The 22,994-nt window shown below is 34.6% G+C and overlaps 5 protein-coding genes across 5 annotated transcripts; 1 reads left to right on the top strand and 4 right to left on the bottom strand.

Annotated features, from left to right (window-relative positions):
* Positions 1-10,136: 10,136 nt before the first annotated feature.
* On the bottom strand, positions 10,137-11,137 carry LOC107360940 (uncharacterized). Its single transcript, XM_015927663.3, has 2 exons — positions 10,611-11,137; positions 10,137-10,541 (listed from the first exon to the last, which is right to left on the bottom strand). Exons 1-2 carry the CDS (start codon positions 11,061-11,063, stop codon positions 10,221-10,223), a joined length of 774 nt encoding a protein of 257 aa, XP_015783149.2. The 5' UTR covers positions 11,064-11,137; the 3' UTR covers positions 10,137-10,220.
* Positions 11,138-13,141: 2,004 nt separating this feature from the next.
* On the top strand, positions 13,142-14,508 carry LOC107361143 (uncharacterized). The gene is made up of 2 exons (XM_025160647.2): positions 13,142-13,849; positions 14,072-14,508. The coding sequence occupies exons 1-2, from the start codon at positions 13,397-13,399 to the stop codon at positions 14,402-14,404; spliced, it is 786 nt and encodes a 261-aa protein (XP_025016415.2). The 5' UTR covers positions 13,142-13,396; the 3' UTR covers positions 14,405-14,508.
* Positions 14,509-15,010: 502 nt separating this feature from the next.
* LOC107360939 (uncharacterized) lies at positions 15,011-16,026 on the bottom strand. Its single transcript, XM_015927662.3, has 2 exons — positions 15,512-16,026; positions 15,011-15,426 (listed from the first exon to the last, which is right to left on the bottom strand). The coding sequence occupies exons 1-2, from the start codon at positions 15,962-15,964 to the stop codon at positions 15,106-15,108; spliced, it is 774 nt and encodes a 257-aa protein (XP_015783148.2). The 5' UTR covers positions 15,965-16,026; the 3' UTR covers positions 15,011-15,105.
* A 1,127-nt stretch (positions 16,027-17,153) lies between these two features.
* On the bottom strand, positions 17,154-18,172 carry LOC149094608 (L-fucose dehydrogenase-like). Its single transcript, XM_089270090.1, has 2 exons — positions 17,721-18,172; positions 17,154-17,651 (listed from the first exon to the last, which is right to left on the bottom strand). The coding sequence occupies exons 1-2, from the start codon at positions 18,030-18,032 to the stop codon at positions 17,448-17,450; spliced, it is 516 nt and encodes a 171-aa protein (XP_089126216.1). The 5' UTR covers positions 18,033-18,172; the 3' UTR covers positions 17,154-17,447.
* Positions 18,173-20,093: 1,921 nt separating this feature from the next.
* LOC149094607 (L-fucose dehydrogenase-like) lies at positions 20,094-20,908 on the bottom strand. Its single transcript, XM_089270091.1, has 2 exons — positions 20,457-20,908; positions 20,094-20,387 (listed from the first exon to the last, which is right to left on the bottom strand). Exons 1-2 carry the CDS (start codon positions 20,766-20,768, stop codon positions 20,184-20,186), a joined length of 516 nt encoding a protein of 171 aa, XP_089126217.1. The 5' UTR covers positions 20,769-20,908; the 3' UTR covers positions 20,094-20,183.
* Between the last annotated feature and the right edge of the window lie 2,086 nt (positions 20,909-22,994).

Here is a 22,994-nt window from a genome sequence, read left to right as displayed (position 1 = left end):
TTTACATTAGGAAATCAGTCAACACATTTTTTAACACACAGAAGCAAACCAAAATTACAGCTTCTTAATAGATTATGCTTGACAAATAGCAGCATTCTGTTAACTGCATCATCCAGGTCATTTCAACTTTGAACCAGAAATCTTTCAAATTGATCGATTTATTTCGATTTCTCTTCATCTTCTCAAGCTTCAGGAGTGTGTAGGCCACCATCTTTTTTAAAATAAAACATACGGTAAAGAATATTCAAAAGTTAAATAATCAGACATTTTACAACAGACTCTAGTTCAGGTTGAATCAAACAGACAGTTGAATATTAAATAAATTTTCTTCTACTTTATTGTATCAAAATTAGTGAAATGAACTGCTGAAAGTGGTTATTCAATTGAAAAACCAAGTTCAATAAAGATCACCACACCAGAGGTTTGCACCTTTTCCCCTACAATAAACACTCTTATTTATTAAACCAACGTAACGAGTATAACGTTGTACTCTTTATTAGAGTTGATTGACGCCGTAATAGTCTACAATACACTACTACTCAAACAAATATTCAACAAACTAAAAGAACAACCTAAGGAAACAATCCCAGAATTATTCGAAGCCTTAAAAATCAAATTACCCTGCGGAAAGTCTTGTAGGTTGGACAAGATAGAAAATATCCAGTGTTTATCAACCCTAGTCAACGACACGGATTTCTGAATCAATTTAAAATTTTCAGTTGAGATGATTGATCCTGATGTGCAAATTGTAAAAGCAGACCCATTCACACTAATCACTATTAGGTTGTCCCGATCAAAGCGGGAGCGACTAAAAGTGGAATATTTTCTGATCTAGATCGTGGTCATTTATAATTTTGAGTTTATTCGAAAGGTAATTTTGTCCACTTTAAGATATCATAATTTAAAACTCTCTAGGTCAGTGCTGATTAAATAGAAAATTCATAATTCATTAAAGAGGAGAATTTGAATAGGGAAAATTAACATGGGAAAATTGAAAAAAATGAAAAATTTTCACGAAATCGAAGGGTACTCATGACTTCAAAATCATTTGCCGCCTGTTTTGGTGCAAATTGTGGACTTTTGATATTGATAAATTTATATTTGGACTTTATGCACACCGAAAAATCTGAATTTCGACCTCAGAACACATGTTTAAAAAAAATAATACAGAATAAAAAGGCCACTTTATCGATTTGACCTTTTCGCTCTTTTTCACGTTTCTCTAACAATTCGAATTTTATTTGAAAAAAATGAATTGAATTTACGGTGTCTGAGTAAATGGCCTTTTGAATGAGCTAAAGCATATAATTATGTACCATATATGCCGAAAGATATGTCACTTTTAGTGTCTCCCGCTTTGATCGGGACACCGTAATAGAAATGAACCCGAAATCTGTACCAAGGTTTACAAAGGCCTAAAGGTCTTTGCTGTCAATCAAACTAATCAAGAGTCCTGTGAATTAGGTGAAGAGGAACTATAAAAATCTAATCTGTATCTTGTATGGAAAGAATACTGTTCGAAAACCAGGATTGATCTATGGGAACTACACAACTGTCTACAAGCATCAGACGCTAACGTGAAAGTACCACAGTTAAAGATAGTTGATGAATACTTCTACATTTATCGCGTATCGTAGGTGTATCCTTAGTCAAACAGAAACCAAGGAAACGCGACCAACGCCGAGCAAAAAAGCCGATAATCCGAAATAAAAACGGTAAATCCAAACCATCCCTTGAACCTCATTATTCTCATGAAAGCATTATTTTAAGTGATCTTTATTAACTAATCATTTACTTTTTTCTTTCCTCATATTCAATTTTATTTTGGAGCTTCCTAGTTCATCTAAAATCCTCAATAATCCTCTTTGTTACCATCTCCCATTGGAACCTCCGACATGCATAACGTTAAGTCTCTGTTCCTACTTTATTGTCTTAATCTCGTAAATTAGAAGATTCTTCGATGATTCTGGTTAAGCTAAAGTTGCAAATTTGAAATAGACGACTTTCAGTATCTACACCACTCAACTACACAATAGAAAGTTCGCTAAAATCACCGTTGCTGCTAAAGACCCAGAAAGTTTGAAGAAAGGAGAAAGCAGATTGAGAATAACTTTACGAGACGTAAAATCGCTTAAAACATTGCCACCGAATCATTGTACCATCTGTTTTGATGTAGGTCACAGAAGAGAAAACTGTCAGAGTTGTGCGGTATGCTGTTCGCCACTATACCTGTCCTCAAATTGCAGATTCCTTGCAGATAAACTCACTCCTCAAGAACCAAAGATACGAGTCACCGGTGAAGCTGTCACAAATGAGAAACCGACGAAGAGATGGTGTAGAGAAACTTGGTGAAAAATTTAGGCCCAGTCGGTCCTTAAGACGATCTAAAGCAAACTGTTTCTATTGTAACCGATGGAATAGACATCAAGTATGGTTTCCCGCAAATAGTATTTTCATCCGGTTTCTTCGTTAGAGCTATTGGTATTCAAACACTTTACTTTGTTTAAATACTCTCATCAGACCTAAGGTACACTGAAGCTTCAATAAGTATACACACCAGCCAGTTGAGAGCCAACACAGCAATCCCATTCTCAGAAGCAAGAAGTCGCTTGATAGAAATCATGCAATCAAGAAGAATCATTATTGTGGGAGACGCTCAAGAATTAACAACAAGACTCCATCTTGAATTCACAGACCTCGTCCAATACGATATCGAAATGGTAAAGCGAGTTCAAATAAAGTCTTTATATATTAAAACTTTTGCTTTTCTTTAATTTGCCTTCAACTGGTGGCCATTATGAGGGTCAAACTCATCACCTTCGCGTTATCAGCGATGATCAAGCAAGATCAGGTATGAATAACAGCGTAACAGAATATCAGGTTACGGCAGGAACAGTGGGGACTAAGCCCTCATAATGGTCACCAGTTGAAGTTAAGTTAAAAAGAACCAAGAGGTTTATAATAAAAAGACTTTATTTAAGTCTTCGCTGACTCAAGGAAATTATGACTGTGTGTTTTGTTACGATTCGCAACTTCATTTATATATTGAATTTTATCTCTAGTTATATCTATTATCAATAATTAGATCTATTATCCAAGATTTACTTCTTAAGAGGGTTAATGTTCTGTTTTCTAGAAGATTCTAGATATTACACTATTTTATATAATTTTATCTATTGTCATAATTGTTTTATTCATAACATTTATTGTTTTACATAACTTTCAATTAGCAAGATCCGGAATCAATTCGTAAAATATTCTTATGATTATTCATTTAGAAGCTATTTGTTATAAGCTTCTAATGAATAAGAGAAATTTTCTCACCTTAGTTGTGTTCAATTAATTATTTTCTAAATAATCTTTAAATCAACTTATAAACGTAATAAGTATTATAATTTTCACCAACTTTGCACTGTTTAATAGATCAGTCCAGCAAATGCACCTTTTTTCAAACAAAGATTTTCTTGGTCACATCATAAGTGAGAAAGGACAAGAACCTGATCCAGAAAAGATTAGAGCCGTAAAACAATTTCCTATTCCAACAACTTTGAGAGATGTAAGATCTTTTGTCGCTCTTTGCTCCTAATACCGCAAATTCATTAAAGATTTCGCTAAAATCACACAACCATTAACTCACCTTACCAAGCAAGATGTAGCTTTTGTTTGGGCTAAGGAACAAAATGATACCTTTGAAAACTTGAAAAACCTACTGTGCACAGCACCAGTCCTAGCTCACTACAATTACCAACTTGAAACTCAACTGAGAACCGATGCTTCAGATGTTGGACTGGGCGCAATTCTATTACAGAAAGACGAAGCTAAATGGAAACCAGTAGCCTTTGCCAGTCGAAAAATACGAGGAGCAGAATTGAACTATCCTATTTCTGACAGAGAATGCTTGGCAATCATTGATGCGATTGAAAAGTTCAGGCACTACCTTGAAGGTATACATTTCGAGATAGTGGCCGACCACTGTGCTTTGTGTTTCCTTAATAAAAAGGCAAAACTACCACCTAGACTAATGCGTTATGCATTGACTCTACAGTCTTTTGATTTCACCATTTCTTATAAATCTGGAAAAATACATGCAGACGCTGATTGCTTGAGCAGATATCCAACTATTGACACAGAGTTCAATCGAATTGACGAGGACGACATTGAACAAGGCGATGATATATTCACGAATTAATTTCGAAAGAAGAAGAAGAACGTGGAGAGTTAAGAGCTGAACAACGTAGTGATCCGTTCGTTCAATTGAAAATTCACCAATTGGAGGGTAATATACAAGGTAAGGGTAAACCAACAAAACAAGATTACGAGACGGTGTCTTGGAAAGAAAGGTAATAACTGAGTTTGGATAGACTTGTGTCCCAGTATTACCAGAAAATTTGGAAACTAAAATTCTCGAATCTTATCATAATGATCCGATTTCTGGACATTCAGGGCTACTTCAAACATACAAGAAAATTCAACCCAAATATTACTGGCCAAAAAAGAAGAAAGACATACTTAAATTCGTCAAAAATTTCAACAGCTGCCAGATGAACAAACAAGGTTTAGGAAAAACCAATCCACCACCTAACCCGATAAGAGTAGAAGCACCGTTCGAGAAGCTTGGAATTGACATTCTAGGTCCTCTTCCAAAGTCTTCTGGAAAAGAATACATCATTGTGGCCACTGATTACTTTACTCGGGGGGTAGAGCTCAGGGCCCTTGGGAAAAAGAACGCCAATAACACTGCGAAATTTCTGACTGAACAGATATTAAGAGCAGACACGGTTGTCCAAAAACTATTTTAAGTGATCATTTATTCATTTTATTTCATCTCTGAAACGGTGCAACAAGCGAGTCGTTTCATGAACTCTAAATGGCAGTTTTCAACGCCTTATCACCCACAAACTAATGGTTTAACTGAAAGAGTCAACAGAACCATATGTCAAATGTTAATGCACTATTGTCAGGACGAAAATCATGCAAAATGGGCTGAAGTTCTACCTTTTATAAATTTAGCTTATAATACAAGCCCAAACACAAGCACGAAGTTATCCCCATTTTACCTACTTTATGGCAGACAACCAAATTTTACCTATTGACGTAAAATTAGAATCAAAAGAAAAGGAGACTTCATTACCAGAATACTGTCAATTTATCGAACAAGAGTGGGTGCTGGTAAAAGAACAAGCCGCTATTTGTTCAGAGGAAGCAAAACAACAGCAGAAACAAATTCACGACAACAAGAAGAAAATCAGAACCTTCAATATAGGAGACTTAATCCTACGAGAAAAATACATAAGGTCAAATAAACTAGATTCAAAGTACGAACGACCTTATGAAATCACTGATAAAATTCATGAAACAACCTATTACATTAAGAAGGATGACTTGGAACCATTTCGAGTGCACGGTTCACAAATCAAACCTTACATTCAAGAAAATTCAACCGAAAAAGTAGTGGATAAAAAGGAAAGCAAACTAATCCAATCTAAACACAAGGTGATACGGACAAGGAGAAACAGAGTTTCGCTAATATCTTTAGCATTACTGTACTTCCTTGCCTTGTTTTGTGGGGATGAATACGGAGCACCTTTAGTATGGCGAGCAGCTGACAATAAATTTTTGGAAGGAAGAAGACTAGTAAATTATACGATAATGCTAGTATACCCATGTAACCCAAGACAGTCAGCTATTTACACCATGTTTGATATGGCAAAAGCTTCGTGGGTTAATTAGACAACCTGTAATTGGGAGTGAATTAAAAACCAAGGGCAAAACATAGGATCCGTAGAGACTGCCCAGGGTTGCAAATATCTTTTCTCACAAAGTGAAACTTGTAAATCCCGAGTTTCAGAATGCGTGAAATTTACGACAAACGTCGAAATATTAGCAGAAATAAACCAGAGGTGTCAGTACTATCTAAGAGAAGGATGGCTTAAGATAATACAAGAATGCATGAAGGTGTCTAAACGTTCGAGACGTGGGTTGCCAGCTGCTGCGTACTTCTTCTACTCACTATTTATGTTTGGTGCAGGTGCCGTGACAACTACAGTCTTGTCTAGCTCGAAACCACAATCAAGCTCCGAAATAATGCATGAATTTATGAATGTATCTACCAAAGTATTAGCTGTACATCAGGACAATTTTTACACCCTTGCTCGGCAGATTAAACAATTACAAATGAGCATCGAGGAATTGAAAAACATCTTACCGATGACAGCATTTATGGCGGGCACTGTCACTTATAATTTGCACCGTATGCAAGAAATCATGGCAGAAACAGCCACCAGTGCTTTAAATACCGGTAAAATACCCTATTCGGCAATAAATTTCTTCAAGATTAAATTACCATGTGGAAGTAAATGCCCACTTGACTCCATGTCGAAAGCAAGTTGTTCAGCTCAAAATAAGAATGATGAAAACTTCCTGTCATTTTTGATGTTGATGTAATAGCGGAAGAAATCGTTGTGCAAAAAGCGGATCCCTTCATACTCATTGAGGAGAGAAATGGTACTGAAATATGTTCAAAGACATACAATGGTCCCGAATATGTCATAATCAACAAAACATCAACTGAACTCTGTGAAATCTCAAGAGAGGAATTGAATCAACCAAAGCTATTATTTGCTGGTAGACGCTGTAAAAAACCTCTTCACTTTGGTGAATGGAAGTTATCTAACTGTTTAGAGACTAACAAGTCAACGACGACTTCTACATCTATTATATGGGACATAATTTGACAATTTTTAACTTAACAAAACCTTGCTCAAATAGAATCTTGAAAATCTGCAGATCACTTCCCGAAATTGATGGTAGTCCTTACACTGTTTCTAAAATAGTCGAATTGGAAACCAAGCCAATAACTACCTGGTCTAACTTAATCAATTGGAAAGTCATGCCCTACGATCCAGAAACGATCCATGTACGATCCATGTAGATTTAGAACCAGCACCAATTGAGCTTCTAAAGGACATACTAAAAGAAAGTGGAAAAGCCGTCTCTGCTAAACCGTGGTATCAACGTATAGTAGACGACTTGATCAATATTGGAATCGCAACTATTGCAATTTGTGTTGTCATTCTCATATTCTTTAAATTAATCGAGTGTAGTTACTATCTAATAAGAAGACCTGCAGTCTCTTTAACTGTGAACAAAGAAGATTCTGACCTCCCGCATGACCCGTTCACCAGATATGCGATACCAAATAATCAATATCGTCAGATTCCCTTAACATCATCATATTATTACCATTATTTTCTTTTCAGTATGGACAGTAGGACAGTTTATTGAATCATGAATAGACTTGCCAATGAACATATTATTTCCCTGTGGTCTCTTGAAAAGCATCTAACGAGAGAAGTACAAGAAAAGATCAAAAGAGAATTAGCGTTTTGCAGAATTATAATTGACCTGTGCACCACCAGAGAGTTAGCTTTTAGAGCCAAAGCTAGAAGTAATCGTACTCTTGAGAGAGAATATTTAGGAAAAACCATATATTTTTACGAATGCCTCATCGATTACACAGACCTTCATAGAGAAGCCGGACTTCCCTACTTTCCCCTTGACATGCTTTCCGAATTTAACAACGCTGAAAACATTGATCCATGTACAACCGTCCATACTTAATCCTTCTAAATTTATTTTCAAAATGAAACCAGCCTATAAACCCGACGAAGCCATCATTGACCAACCATATTTATATAATATAGCACCCGATAGACCGCCAGTTTGGCTAATTTTGAGACGAGTTAAACATTTCGTTATCCTCGTCCAGTATTTGAAAGCACTTTTCTTTGATAATGGGTATCCCAAGAAATCAGAATTCAAGGGAACCTATTTCACCATTCAATCCACACAATTGAATGATCGAAAATTTGCACGAGTCACTATTCGCTCACATAATCATAAAAGGCTACATTTATAAATTTATAGTAGAGTTAGGTAATGTTCGCAATAAGCAAATAAAGAAAAAACTTCGTGATATTTGCTTTAGCGAATCGCACAAACGCTCCGCATGCACTAATTGTATAGCCTGTATGGAATCAGACCATCAAATCGTTACATGTCTTTTCCTTGGTCGATCACAGCCACACGCTGTTAAACCGGACAAGAAATCCAATGAAGGTAGACGAAAAAGGCAACAGAAAGAGAAAGCTCAATTACGACAACTTATTAATAAATCTGACAATCCGAATAAACGTCTTGGCGAGTACAAGTATTCTGGTTTGAACGACTTGTTAAGACTCTGACCAGAAGATAATAAGATGAAAGCTTTGTCTCTATATGTTTTGTTCATATATCCTTCATGTACTCCTAAAAGTTTGGCAATCGCAGGACATAGCAAGAGTAGGATAGCAGGAGCTACAGGGATTTACTCTACTCGAGTTAAACCTACAGAGCCTTCAACAACTAAAGTAGAGGGAACAAAACCCTTGTGTGATATTAAGAGAGACGTCCTGCATCTCTGTAAAGATATGCGATTGCTGACCTTTGATGGAAATAACGAAACCATTGTAAGCCTTCTGATTACTCCCCTTGAATTAACTGCAAACAATATCGAACATGTCAATGTCAAGCTGTTGTTTGAGAACGTCCCTTTATAGAAATTGATCAGGTTTTACTTGCCTGAAGCGCTTGGACTGAAAAGAGAAGTATCAGCGGAAATAAATGAGGTAGACCCTGATTTGGCTGCCAGATATGTAATCCGTTTATACAGAAAGTATTATCAAATACTTGAGAAGTATAAGAAGGTGCCTACAGGTGAAGAAGTCAGATTCCTCCAACTCAATAATCAAAATATTAAGGATTGGATAAAAAACCAGGGACTGTTCCGATTAGCGGCCGGCATGTGTAATAAATAAATCGATAAATTGATTAATAATGGTGAATACCAAATCAGTTCTGTATGCTCCAGTAATAATCAAATTGGACAGTTGATTTAATGCCTTAATGGATAATGCTTTATCTAGTAATTAGTAAATTCGCGGTAATTTCGCTTTTTAGTTCATCAATGATATTTATAGACTTTTAAGCAAATGTTGCTGAGATTACTCTTTTTCAATGACCGCCGTTGAGGGTAGAGAACTTTTCTCCACGGTTTCAACATCGTTTTAATTGACAAATAGATTAGAACTATGGAATTGTGATCAACTTTCTGTGCTTATATTATCAAGAGACAAATGAAAACATTTTACCAACAAAACCAGTTGAATACAGCGAACGCAAGAGTTATTATTGATACAATGTGCCATTTTTCGTACTGAATTCGATCTCTTTAATACAAAAATCCTGTACCTGATTTGAAGAGATTTTTGGTTTAAGTTTCGAATGCTTTGTATGCCCGAAAAGTTCATTAGCAAAATTATCAAATCTCAACGATGACGAAAAGAAAGTATTTCGTGAATCAACTGTTAATTAACAAAATTGTAATTGCTTATGTTTCAACTCGTATGTAAAAGTGATGCCTACAATATACACTCAGTAATGAATTACTTACTCTTTTAGAAGAAAGAATTAACCTGATCCGATCGTGAATTTTTAAAGAAGAACAGCCCAATTCTTATCGCCACTGATTATTCTGACGCATTCGGTACTAGGGTTTTGATTGAAAATGCAGGTAAACACAATTATGTTGATGGTCCATTACGATTAGTTCCTTGAAAGTATTGTGCACTTCATGAATATTTATTGCAGTCTGTTCGTTCACTCAATTTCTACCAAATTTCAAGAATCTTTGCCCACTATGCACAAATTATCATTTGAAACTTGAGTCATTTTAAATTCTTATGGTCAAAATTTGAAAAAATATTCGATCAAAGGTCTAAATCTATATTAATTGAATCTCGTTCTTCCTCTGATCGTTCGATTCCTTTATAGTATCGGGTTCAAAGATGTTTGATTCTCGGCTAGCGGAATTTCCATTACTCTAGATTTTACATCAACTCTGGCTGCTGTAAAAATAGCAGTTATTACTATGCTGTCATTCATAGTTCCATCTTCATAAAAGATAACATAAAACGATTTCATACATTCAATCATGCTTTACATGCCCGCTCATCGTAATTTACAAATAAGCTTTACGTAAAATTCAAGATAATTATGCTTAGTTAATGATTCATCCTTTATTTTCATGAGCAAAATGGTTTTACCAGATAATGTTTTTATTTCGCAAACTATACAATTATCCTATTTGATTGAAACATGGTTTAATTTAATCAAAAGTAAGCTTATTTAGCATAAGGATCAGCAATTAACATGCCAGAGTCTGAAACAACAATCGAACCAGTCATGTTTCTTGCAGCATCAGATGCGAGGAAAGCTATTGTATTGGCAATATCTAGTGGTTCAGCAAGTCGTTGCATTGGCTGCATTTCAGCTAAACGTGCCCTAAAAGCGTCCGGGTCTGGGCGATCTCGGGCAAAGCTTGTTCGAGTTCCTCCTGGACTAACTGTATTCACTCGAACATGAGGAGCCAGTTTACCAGCCATACACTTTGTAAACATATCCAGTGCAGCTTTTGACATACAATAAGACCAAGTTGCTGGAAACTGTGAATGAAACAAAAAATGAAATAAAGACAATTAGTTTGCTAGTACAACCATGTTATCAATACTCACTGGTTTTATTCCAGCAGTGCTTGAAACATTAACAATAGATCCATTGGTTTCCTTTAGATGTGGTGCAGCTAATTCAGTAAGACGAACTACAGCCCGAACATTAACCTGCTGTACTCGATCATAATCAGCCATAGCATCTGGTTCACCGAATCCTTTGTGTGCAGGAATAGCAGCATTGTTGACTAAAATGTCCAAAGTTTTGTAAGCAGAAATGGTTTCTTCGAAGGTTCGAACCACATCTTCCTCTCTAATAAAATCAGCCTTAATAACAACAGGCTTGTAATGTCGAGGTGACTTCGTTTCACATTCAGCAGCAACCCTATCCAGTTTACTTTGATCACGTCCAACTATGGCCACTTTAGCACCCAAAGATGAGAAGAGTATAGCTGTTGCAGCTCCGATACCGTCACTTGAACCAGTGATTAAAGCAACTTTATTAACCAAATTGATCATTTTGTAAACTGTTTATTCACTTAACTTACAACTTGTTAGTTTTTTCAATGAAATTTATGTGCAGCACTAGTTATTCATTGAATAACAAAAAAAACTTGCTCAAGCTTAAATAACAAGCTGCAAATAGATTAATTCAGTAACAGTATCTACTTTCAGTATCAACTCTGGGATTCCCGGATGAATACTGATTAATTATATGAAAGGGAAAATGTATATTGTACATAATCTTCACTTGCAAATAATCGGAACGCTCCCTTAGGTTTCCTTTCTTGTAATAATAAACTAAATATAGCAAACCCTTTATTTATCAACATGCTCACTCAAACTGTGAGCTGAAAGATTGAAACATAAACACTGAAACATTTTATCAACTCATCAGTCAAGGATACTAAGTTCAAGTATATCGTATGTGACTGATTGTGAAGTGAAAAATTCAATCTAACTAGTGCCTCAATGTGCCTTATCCGGTAATTGATAAAATGACTTGAACATTTCATCGATTTCTTGGAAACGATAATTTTAACAAGTTCATATTTTATTATAAGCATGAACCCGAAAACTTATCTTTTTATGCACCACTTTTATGGATAGAAAATCAAACCAATTGATATTTTAAGACAATGAGTGGTCGCATGTTGTTATTCAAAAAAAACTGATACTTCAACAGATTTACAGTCACAGTTTAAGGGTCAAAGACAATGAGATGAAAGGTAAAAATCAATCAGTTAGGATTCGGGAAAAGAACCAACAAATGAGAGAGATTTTGACAGTGAGTTGAAGGGTGAGGTTCGCTGAAGCAAGCAAAGGTCGGAAAGAAAGAGTGAAGGTGAGGTGAATAGTGTACCCATTTGTGTAATCGAAAGATTTGTATGTTCGAAACTTTTGATATTACTTCACAATTCAAACTGGAATTACATTTTGCCAAGAGCTAGATTTTATTCCATTTTTAAGTTTTGATATAAAATTTTTATTAAAATTTTTGAGTCTCGAATGTGTATTGCATTTATCACAGTCAGTGGAAAGAAACTTGCGATCAGTCATGATGTTGTCGATGAAAACAATATGACTGGCTTCAAGAAAATGGAGGGAAAAATTGGCCCACCACAATGAAAATCAATTTATTATCGATTTATTGATTAATTGTGACTCTTGCTGCTATTTCATTATACAATAATAACTAAAATTAACAGGTTGTATTATTATTTATCGAGCAATATGTTGAAGGGTCACACAAATAATGAATTGAACATTGAAAATGGCTTTTGATTGTTTCCAAATGTTGAACTGAGGGAAATTGTTACATGAACAAGAGGAAGCTGGTCCATGTTGTTGGTGTTGATAAAGATGATGAAGGTGAAGATGAGAAGGGGATTGAAAAAGTAAACTTTTCATGCAATTGTTAAAAGTTAGAGGCTACATCGTCTAAAGTGACCAAACACATTTACTGTACTTGATGCTTAGCGCTTAAAATTTACAAGGTTTTTTCTTCTTCTTGACTTACTAACAAAATATCACAATAGAAGACGATGAATATGATGATAAAAGAAGACGAAATGTTCAATATGCTATCAACAATAATAACAATGAACAATAATAGTAAAAAGGGAAACTTAACAACTTTTTGACTTCAATCATTCACGAAAAATAATAAAGATCGTCTTCTTGAGGGATCTTCTTTTATCATCTTCCTTTACAATCATCCTTATAATCAAAATGACTATTCATTTGATTCGACCATCCGATGGTCACTACAACCAATTTTTATGATTGACTTTCGATTCGTGAAAATCATTTCAAGGGTTTTTTCTTTTCTTTTACTTGAAGTTTCTTAAACTTGTGATAATAATTGCTATAAAGTGATCAAACTCTGCATTTATCAACATGTACCAACTGTACATGAACTGAAAGAATGAAACATGAACACTGGAACATTTTATCAGAGCCAAGGATACCAAGTGCATTGAAAAATGTTAAGTGGCTGATTGTTGTGAAGTAATGAAATTCAATCTGACAAGTGGCTCGATATGCTTCCTCTGGTAGATGGTAGAGTAACATAAACAGAGTAAACATTTTATCGATGTTTTCATGGATAACTTTGATTCGACTCTAGAAATAATTGGAAATCGAAAGTTGTAACAAGTTCATATTTTATAATGAGCATGAACCCGAAAACCCACCTTTTTACTTGTCATGGGCGTAAAATGGACCCAACTGCTATTTAAAGACGAATTTTTACCACAAATTGTTATTCAAAAGGTAAACTAATATTCATTACATTCCCTCTTTTTATATCAACTATTTAGTATTAATTCACCCGCAGTCAATTTTACATTATGATCAATTTGGACAATAAAGTTGCTTTAGTCACTGGTTCAAGTGATGGGATTGGAGCTGCAACAGCTGTACTCTTCTCATCTTTGGGTGCTAAAGTATCCATAGTTGGACGTAATCAAAGTAAACTGGATAAAGTTGCTGCTGAGTGTCAATCCAAGTCGCCTCATCACTACAAGCCTCTTGTAATAAAAGCTGACTTCACAAGAGATGAAGATGTTGTTCGAGCTTTTAATGAGACGATTTCTGCCTACAATCGATTGGATATTCTGGTGAACAATGCTGGTATTGCTGCTAATAAAGAGTTTGGTGATCCTGGTTACCTTGAAGATTATGATCAAATAATGCATGTAAATGTTCGAGCTGTTGTGCAACTAACTGAATTAGCTACATCTAGTTTAGCGGAGTCTAAAGGTGCTATTGTCAACGTTTCCAGTGCTGGTAGTTTGATCGCGGTAAGTCTTTATGCTTTTTCTCAAGTTTGTTTAAAAAAGTGAAGATTTTCGGCAAGTAGATTCGAATGATTACGTCTTTATTCTTGCCAACATTGAACAAAGTAGTTTTTACCATGAATTTGAAGCTACTTTATGCAGAAGCTCTCTTAATAAAGTTTTCAATGATCTATTAAAATATTACATAATTTGTATAATATCTAATATATTATCCATTCTGCACAGAATCCCAACGCTTTTTGGGCTTATGGTATGTCCAAAGCTGCACTCGATATGTTCACCAAGTCAATGGCTGGCAAATTGGCACCTAATATCAGAGTAAATTCAGTCAATCCTGGAATAGTGCGGACCAGTTTCCTTCGTGCAACACCCGACCCAACAGCTATTCAGGATTACCTAGCAAAAATGCAGCCATTGAAACGAGTCGCTGATCCAGAAGATATCGCCCAACTCATTGCTTTCCTCGCATCTGATGCTTCACGAAACATGACTGGTTCAATCGTCGTTTCCGACTCTGGATATCTCGTTGTTGATCCTTACAATATAAAAACAGAGTAAATCAAATGTAATAATACTTTTGTATCTTCTCAGTTAAAAATTACCAGAAATGTCAACAATTATCTGCTTAAATATTAAATAAAATACATTATTGATCGTTTAAATTGTGATTTTTATTCTAAACCGAGAATTTATGAAAATGCTTTTTCCCTCAAACGTATTGAACATGATTTACACAGAAATCTGAGTTCTTTGAATTTCAACCTATTTGCAACTTTTCTAGTCACATCATACCATGCAATTTGTTTCAGAACCCTTTTCGTTAGGCACAATTTGTACATGTGAATTTGCATTTGCTTTTGTATCAAGTTTGTTTTATTGTATGGTTTATCCAAGCTAATTAGTTGTGATTATAAATAAGTGGGTTAAATACAGAATTCAATCAACATGAAGAGTGATTTTGTTGAATAGGAATTAAAGGTTGAACTTATTAAGAGCTACGATTGCTCATTAAGTGCAATATTTACTCGTCGTACTCACGGCAAATTGAATAAAATGTAAAGACATAAGTTAACTTGTAACTAAACCGGTCGAATCAACGTTTTTGCAGCATTGCAAGCAAACTAGAGAGATCGTAAAACCATCGTAGAAAATGCATACAGACAATTTTCTCAGAATAATTGCTTTTATTTTAGAAGTCATACAAAAATTCGATTTGATTATTTCTGATTTTCCCTCAATTCATGAATTAATTGAAACGTTTATTTTGCATAAGGATCAGCAACTAACATGCCAGTGTCTGAAAGAACAATTGAACCAGTCATGTTTCTCGCGGCATCAGATGCAAGGAAGGCAATTAAATTGGCAATATCTATTGGTTCGCCAATTCGTTTCAAAGGGACACTTTGAGCTACCATTGACAGAAAGGAATCTGGGTCGGGATGTGCCGAAAAGAAGTTTGTTCGAGTTCCTCCTGGGCTAACTGTATTAACTCGAACATGTGGAGCCAGTTTACCAGCCATACACTTTGTAAACATATCCAGTGCAGCTTTTGACATACAATAAGACCAACCTCTTGGGTTCTGCACAACAAGAAATAAAGAGACAAAATGTTAACAGGTTACTCTGGGTAGCCGTACTTTTAGTAAAATTGTTGCTAATACTCACTGGTCTTACGCCTGCAACACTTGAAACATTAACAATGGCTCCATTGGTTTCCTTCAAGTGTGGTGCAGCTAATTCAGTAAGACGAACAGCAGAACGGACATTAATCTGTTGAACTCGATCATAATCAGCCAATGCATCAGGTTCACCGAACCCTTTTTTTGAAGAAAGTCCACAATTGTTGACTAAAATGTCCAAAGTTTTGTAAGCAGAAAGGGTTTCTTCAAAGGTTCGAACAACATCTTCATCTCTAATAAAATCAGCCTTAATAACAACAGGCTTGTAGTGATGAGGTGACTTTGATTCACATTCAGCAGCAACTTTATCCAGTTTGGTTTGATCACGACCGACGATGGCTACTTTAGCACCTAAAGATGAAAAGAGTAAAGCGGTTGCAGCTCCAATCCCATCACTTGAACCAGTAATTAAAGCAACTTTATTATCCAAATTGATCATTTTGTAAACTTTTTATTAACTTGGTTTGGTTGATTCAATAATATTAATATGCAACAGTAACAGCTACTCAACTGTATAACAAGCAAAACTTGAACAAGTTTAAATAGCAAGCTGTTAACGTATGAATAAAGTAACAGTTGTCTATCAACTCTGGGATTCCCGGATTAATCTACTGATTAATTGTATGAAAAAGACTAATCCCATGAAAGGGAAAATGTAAATTGTACGAAAATTTTATTGTAAACAATTGCATTGGATGTAATAAAAGTGATCAAACTAAGGTTAATTTTACCTTATTTGCAAGAAATATATTCATTCACTACGCAACTATTAATAATTAACAATTTTATTAATAATTTATCCCATAATCCTCATAATAAAATAATCCTCAAGTTTTTCAATCTGAAATAGCATCTATTGTTGTACTAGGATTTATCAACAGTCAATATCGCATTGTAAACTGGAAGGGAACATTTTATCACAGCACTAGACAAGGATGCTTAGTGCACTACAAAGTTAGTAAAGTAGTGGCATATTAGTTAATATGCCACTAAGTGCCTCAACTTAATGAGAATTCTAGTGATATTTCAATTAGTACCTTTGATTTCTGCAGAAGTGATGGTAAAGCGTAAGTTATAGCAAGTCCATATTTCTTCAATAGCATAAGCTACAAAACTAAACTTAAAATTAAACTTCAACAATCGGTCTACAAAAATAACAAGTAAAATTTTTGTTACATAAATTTTTGCTTGTTATTCAAATGAATAACTGCTACTGTTGTGCATTAATTTCATTGAATAAACAGACAAGTAGCCCTAATCATTCGTTCAAGTGATTGAATCGGAAAAGCAAGAGCTTCACACTTTTCATCTTCATCTTTAGGCGCTAAAGTAGCCATAGTTGGACTAACACTCAACGAGGCACTCAATCAAGGAGAGTAAAAAAGATCCTTAGCATGATAAAAGCATCGAAGAGATTTGTTGAATATATTAATAAAAATGCATTTACATCGATTTCACTCAGGCAAGCCTGCAATTCACCGAAATCTGGATCTGCAAGTGAAACTCAGAGTGAATATGAAGTCACTTTTGAGAATCCTAGATAAAGTAAGATAATCTGTATTGCTGTTAAGCCTAAACAGGCTTGATATTAAGGAGTTAAGAAGTTGAATAAAATATCCGAGAGAGTCTGAAGGAATTGAAATTTAAAGTTTATTAAAACGATTAAAAGTACTTTGCACTAGAAATTTTTTCACAATTCAATGAATGAAAATGACTTGAATTGAATGTATACAAATAAAACGACTTAGGTTTTCAACAACGTTTTAGATAATTTTTCAAAGAAAAACAGTTTTTATTTCGAAAATTATTTTGCATAAGGGTCAGTAACTAAAAAACCAGAGTCTGAAACGACAATTGAACCAGTCATGTTTCTTGCGGCTTCGGATGCGAGGAAAGCAATCACATTGGCAATATCTATTGGCTCAGCGATTCGTCTCAAAGGTTGCTTTTGAGCTAAGACTGGTAAGAAGGCCTCCACACCAGGTCGATGTCGTCCGAAGCTTGTACGAGTTGCCTCCTGGATTAACTGAATTTACTCGAACATAAGGAGCCAGTTTACCTGCCATACACTTTGTAAACATATCCACGGAAGCTTTTGACATACAATAAGACCAAGAATCTTCAAACTGTAAATGAAACAAAAAACGATATTAAGACATTCAGTTTGCTTGTAAAACCAAGTTATTAATACTCACTGATCTTAATCCTGCAACACTTGAAACATTGACAATAGATCCATTGGTTTCTTTCAAGTGTGGAGAAGCCAATTCAGTAAGACGAACAGTAGAACGAACATTAATCTGCTGAACTTGATCATAATCAGCCAATGCCTCAGGTTCACCGAACCCTTTTTTTGAAGAAAGTCCACAATTGTTGACTAAAATGTCCAAAGTTTTATAAACAGAAATGGTTTCTTCAAAGGTTCGAACAACATCTTCATCTCTAATAAAATCAGCCTTAACGACAACTGGCTTGTAGTGATGGAAGGGTAAATGTAGTCGGTTCATAATTGCTATTCACAAAACCATATTAATCAATCAGTAATAGTTTTGCCAATTGTATCAGATATGCAAGAATGTATTTATTCAAGTATTAACGTATTAATATTTGCCATGTTTTAATTAATCCCATAATTCAGTAAAATTTTTGAATCCCAAACAGCATATATTAGTGCCCTTGAAATTCAATATCGAGCTGTAAACTGAAAGGGAACATTTTATCACAGCACTAAAAGAGGATGCTTAGTGCATTGCAAAACAGTAAATAAATGGTTTTACATTATGATCAATTTGCACAATAAAGTAGCTTTAGTCACTGGTTCAAGTGATGGGATTGGAGCTGCAACAGCTTTACTCTTTTCATCTTTGGGCGCTAAAGTGGTCATAGTTGGACGTAATCAAAGTAAACTGGATAAAGTTGCTGCTGAGTGTCAATCCAAGTCACCTCATCACTACAAGCCTCTTGTAATAAAAGCTGACTTCACAAGAGATGAAGATGTTGTTCGAGCTTTTAATGAGACGATTTCTGCCTACAATCGATTGGATATTCTGGTGAACAATGCTGGTATTGCTGCTAATAAAGAGTTTGGTGATCCTGGTTACCTTGAAGATTATGATCAAATAATGCATGTAAATGTTCGAGCTGTTGTGTGATTAACTGAATTAGCTACAACTAGTTTAGCTGAGTCTAAAGGGGCTATAATCAACGTCTCCAGTGCTGGAGCTTTGATCGCGGTAAGTCTTTATGCTAAACAGTGAAGATTAGAGTAAAATAGATTCGAATCAATTCTATTTCTACTTCTATTTTAGTAAGTTTTATATTAAAGTAAGTAGTAATAAAGATACACAAGATACCCCATTATTCAGCTTGTCAATTATTGATCTCTGATTGATTATCGATCATTGCAAAGGAAGTAATCATTGAATATGCATCAAAACAACTATATGAATATTAATAATTTAATTCCAACTTTTGACCTGTTGAATTTGATTGACATTGGATCTCTATCCACGTTTTTGACACAATTGTGTCTTTTTAACCCTTTAAAGCTTATTTTATTTATATTTATGATTTAAGGATTTGCATACATATTTATACATCCTGGTATCCTAGTTCAATCAATCACAACCAAAAATAACTTAAAGCAATTAATTTATGGAAATTTTAGTGCCAAAGAAAAGTATAAAATGCGGAAGGATAGGGTAAATTTTTTCTTTGCAGCCACAAATGATTTGTCCATCGATTGTACAACATTGCTTTTAAAAGTGTTCATCTTTAACTACTTAGTTTTCTCAGTTTTTCGTCCATCGATTGTACAACACTGCTTATCTTTTAACTACTTAGTTTTCTTCCTTTTTTGTCCAACAATTCAACAACATTGCTTTTAAAAAGCCTTGATCCTTTAACTATTCAGTTGTATCAGTTTATCGTCATCAATTGAGCAACATTGCTTTTTAAAAGTGTTCATCTTCTACTTACTAAGTTTTCTCAGTTTTTGTGTTTAATATCTAACGAAGGTGAGTTTTTGTGTGTGACAATTGGAAAAACCATCTCCATTAAGCCATTTTTTATCTTTTAACCAGCTTATTACTACCACCTCGGATTATTGTTGCGAATTGGATACTATCATTCTGAGATTCATTGGTATTGTCCCAAAATTGGCCTTGCAAAAACTTCGATATTTTTCTCAATCATTTTCAACATCAACAAATTAAAGTAAGTTAACATGTTTGATTGAATCTGCTTTTGATGATATTGAGGTGATAAAATGATGTGAGCTTTGTAGTCTCTATTTGTATATTCATTGTTTTTAGTCTTTTCCCGATTTCTCACCAACTAGTCATCCTAGATAAACAGATCTTGCTTACATATTTCGTTGAAGTATGCGTTCACCTCTTTGAGCAAGTCGTATAAACAGATAAATCCGTATTAAGAAGGTAATCATGTAAATGACTCAACTTTGATTTATCAGAAGTCAACACACCAAATATGTACATTTTTCAATCACGATTCTATCGAATTTCACTGCTTTTTCCAATGGATGACAATTTGTTTGCGTTTAGACTAAAAAACCAGAGTCTGAAACGACAATTGAACCAGTCATGTTTCTTGCGGCTTCGGATGCGAGGAAAGCAATCACATTGGCAATATCTATTGGCTCAGCGATTCGTCTCAAAGGTTGCTTTTGAGCTAAGACTGGTAAGAAGGCCTCCACACCAGGTCGATGTCGTCCGAAGCTTGTACGAGTTGCCTCCTGGATTAACTGAATTTACTCGAACATAAGGAGCCAGTTTACCTGCCATACACTTTGTAAACATATCCACGGAAGCTTTTGACATACAATAAGACCAAGAATCTTCAAACTGTAAATGAAACAAAAAACGATATTAAGACATTCAGTTTGCTTGTAAAACCAAGTTATTAATACTCACTGATCTTAATCCTGCAACACTTGAAACATTGACAATAGATCCATTGGTTTCTTTCAAGTGTGGAGAAGCCAATTCAGTAAGACGAACAGTAGAACGAACATTAATCTGCTGAACTTGATCATAATCAGCCAATGCCTCAGGTTCACCGAACCCTTTTTTTGAAGAAAGTCCACAATTGTTGACTAAAATGTCCAAAGTTTTATAAACAGAAATGGTTTCTTCAAAGGTTCGAACAACATCTTCATCTCTAATAAAATCAGCCTTAACGACAACTGGCTTGTAGTGATGGAAGGGTAAATGTAGTCGGTTCATAATTGCTATTCACAAAACCATATTAATCAATCAGTAATAGTTTTGCCAATTGTATCAGATATGCAAGAATGTATTTATTCAAGTATTAACGTATTAATATTTGCCATGTTTTAATTAATCCCATAATTCAGTAAAATTTTTGAATCCCAAACAGCATATATTAGTGCCCTTGAAATTCAATATCGAGCTGTAAACTGAAAGGGAACATTTTATCACAGCACTAAAAGAGGATGCTTAGTGCATTGCAAAACAGTAAATAAATGGTTTTACATTATGATCAATTTGCACAATAAAGTAGCTTTAGTCACTGGTTCAAGTGATGGGATTGGAGCTGCAACAGCTTTACTCTTTTCATCTTTGGGCGCTAAAGTGGTCATAGTTGGACGTAATCAAAGTAAACTGGATAAAGTTGCTGCTGAGTGTCAATCCAAGTCACCTCATCACTACAAGCCTCTTGTAATAAAAGCTGACTTCACAAGAGATGAAGATGTTGTTCGAGCTTTTAATGAGACGATTTCTGCCTACAATCGATTGGATATTCTGGTGAACAATGCTGGTATTGCTGCTAATAAAGAGTTTGGTGATCCTGGTTACCTTGAAGATTATGATCAAATAATGCATGTAAATGTTCGAGCTGTTGTGTGATTAACTGAATTAGCTACAACTAGTTTAGCTGAGTCTAAAGGGGCTATAATCAACGTCTCCAGTGCTGGAGCTTTGATCGCGGTAAGTCTTTATGCTAAACAGTGAAGATTAGAGTAAAATAGATTCGAATCAATTCTATTTCTACTTCTATTTTAGTAAGTTTTATATTAAAGTAAGTAGTAATAAAGATACACAAGATACCCCATTATTCAGCTTGTCAATTATTGATCTCTGATTGATTATCGATCATTGCAAAGGAAGTAATCATTGAATATGCATCAAAACAACTATATGAATATTAATAATTTAATTCCAACTTTTGACCTGTTGAATTTGATTGACATTGGATCTCTATCCACGTTTTTGACACAATTGTGTCTTTTTAACCCTTTAAAGCTTATTTTATTTATATTTATGATTTAAGGATTTGCATACATATTTATACATCCTGGTATCCTAGTTCAATCAATCACAACCAAAAATAACTTAAAGCAATTAATTTATGGAAATTTTAGTGCCAAAGAAAAGTATAAAATGCGGAAGGATAGGGTAAATTTTTTCTTTGCAGCCACAAATGATTTGTCCATCGATTGTACAACATTGCTTTTAAAAGTGTTCATCTTTAACTACTTAGTTTTCTCAGTTTTTCGTCCATCGATTGTACAACACTGCTTATCTTTTAACTACTTAGTTTTCTTCCTTTTTTGTCCAACAATTCAACAACATTGCTTTTAAAAAGCCTTGATCCTTTAACTATTCAGTTGTATCAGTTTATCGTCATCAATTGAGCAACATTGCTTTTTAAAAGTGTTCATCTTCTACTTACTAAGTTTTCTCAGTTTTTGTGTTTAATATCTAACGAAGGTGAGTTTTTGTGTGTGACAATTGGAAAAACCATCTCCATTAAGCCATTTTTTATCTTTTAACCAGCTTATTACTACCACCTCGGATTATTGTTGCGAATTGGATACTATCATTCTGAGATTCATTGGTATTGTCCCAAAATTGGCCTTGCAAAAACTTCGATATTTTTCTCAATCATTTTCAACATCAACAAATTAAAGTAAGTTAACATGTTTGATTGAATCTGCTTTTGATGATATTGAGGTGATAAAATGATGTGAGCTTTGTAGTCTCTATTTGTATATTCATTGTTTTTAGTCTTTTCCCGATTTCTCACCAACTAGTCATCCTAGATAAACAGATCTTGCTTACATATTTCGTTGAAGTATGCGTTCACCTCTTTGAGCAAGTCGTATAAACAGATAAATCCGTATTAAGAAGGTAATCATGTAAATGACTCAACTTTGATTTATCAGAAGTCAACACACCAAATATGTACATTTTTCAATCACGATTCTATCGAATTTCACTGCTTTTTCCAATGGATGACAATTTGTTTGCGTTTAGATAATGTATTAACTAATCAATGATCAGTTTTTACAATCATGAATATACTAGTACTTGAATTAGCATTTGCTCTCAAGTGATTCATAGAGATTTTTAGGATCAATCTTCATTGATATCTTACTCTTATTGTATTAAACTGACTCAAATTGACATATATAAGTTAACCATGGA

Source organism: Tetranychus urticae, chromosome 1 (assembly GCF_039701765.1).
Source record: "Tetranychus urticae isolate SD_2017Ah chromosome 1, NJAU_TeUrti_SD_1.0, whole genome shotgun sequence".
NCBI lineage: Eukaryota > Metazoa > Arthropoda > Arachnida > Trombidiformes > Tetranychidae > Tetranychus > Tetranychus urticae.
Note: the sequence above shows the minus strand (reverse complement) of the source record. Positions and strands in the feature narration are given on the sequence as shown.

Coding starts and splice junctions, on each gene's coding strand:
- LOC107360940 (XM_015927663.3), bottom strand. CDS start 11,063: ATGATCAATTTGGTTAATAAAGTTGCTTTAATCACTGGTTCAAGTGAC. Junction 10,542..10,610: donor GCACTGCTGGAATAAAACCA/GTGAGTATTGAT, acceptor TTTCATTCACAG/TTTCCAGCAACTTGGTCTTA.
- LOC107361143 (XM_025160647.2), top strand. CDS start 13,397: ATGATCAATTTGGACAATAAAGTTGCTTTAGTCACTGGTTCAAGTGAT. Junction 13,850..14,071: donor GTGCTGGTAGTTTGATCGCG/GTAAGTCTTTAT, acceptor CATTCTGCACAG/AATCCCAACGCTTTTTGGGC.
- LOC107360939 (XM_015927662.3), bottom strand. CDS start 15,964: ATGATCAATTTGGATAATAAAGTTGCTTTAATTACTGGTTCAAGTGAT. Junction 15,427..15,511: donor GTGTTGCAGGCGTAAGACCA/GTGAGTATTAGC, acceptor CTTGTTGTGCAG/AACCCAAGAGGTTGGTCTTA.
- LOC149094608 (XM_089270090.1), bottom strand. CDS start 18,032: ATGAACCGACTACATTTACCCTTCCATCACTACAAGCCAGTTGTCGTT. Junction 17,652..17,720: donor GTGTTGCAGGATTAAGATCA/GTGAGTATTAAT, acceptor TTTCATTTACAG/TTTGAAGATTCTTGGTCTTA.
- LOC149094607 (XM_089270091.1), bottom strand. CDS start 20,768: ATGAACCGACTACATTTACCCTTCCATCACTACAAGCCAGTTGTCGTT. Junction 20,388..20,456: donor GTGTTGCAGGATTAAGATCA/GTGAGTATTAAT, acceptor TTTCATTTACAG/TTTGAAGATTCTTGGTCTTA.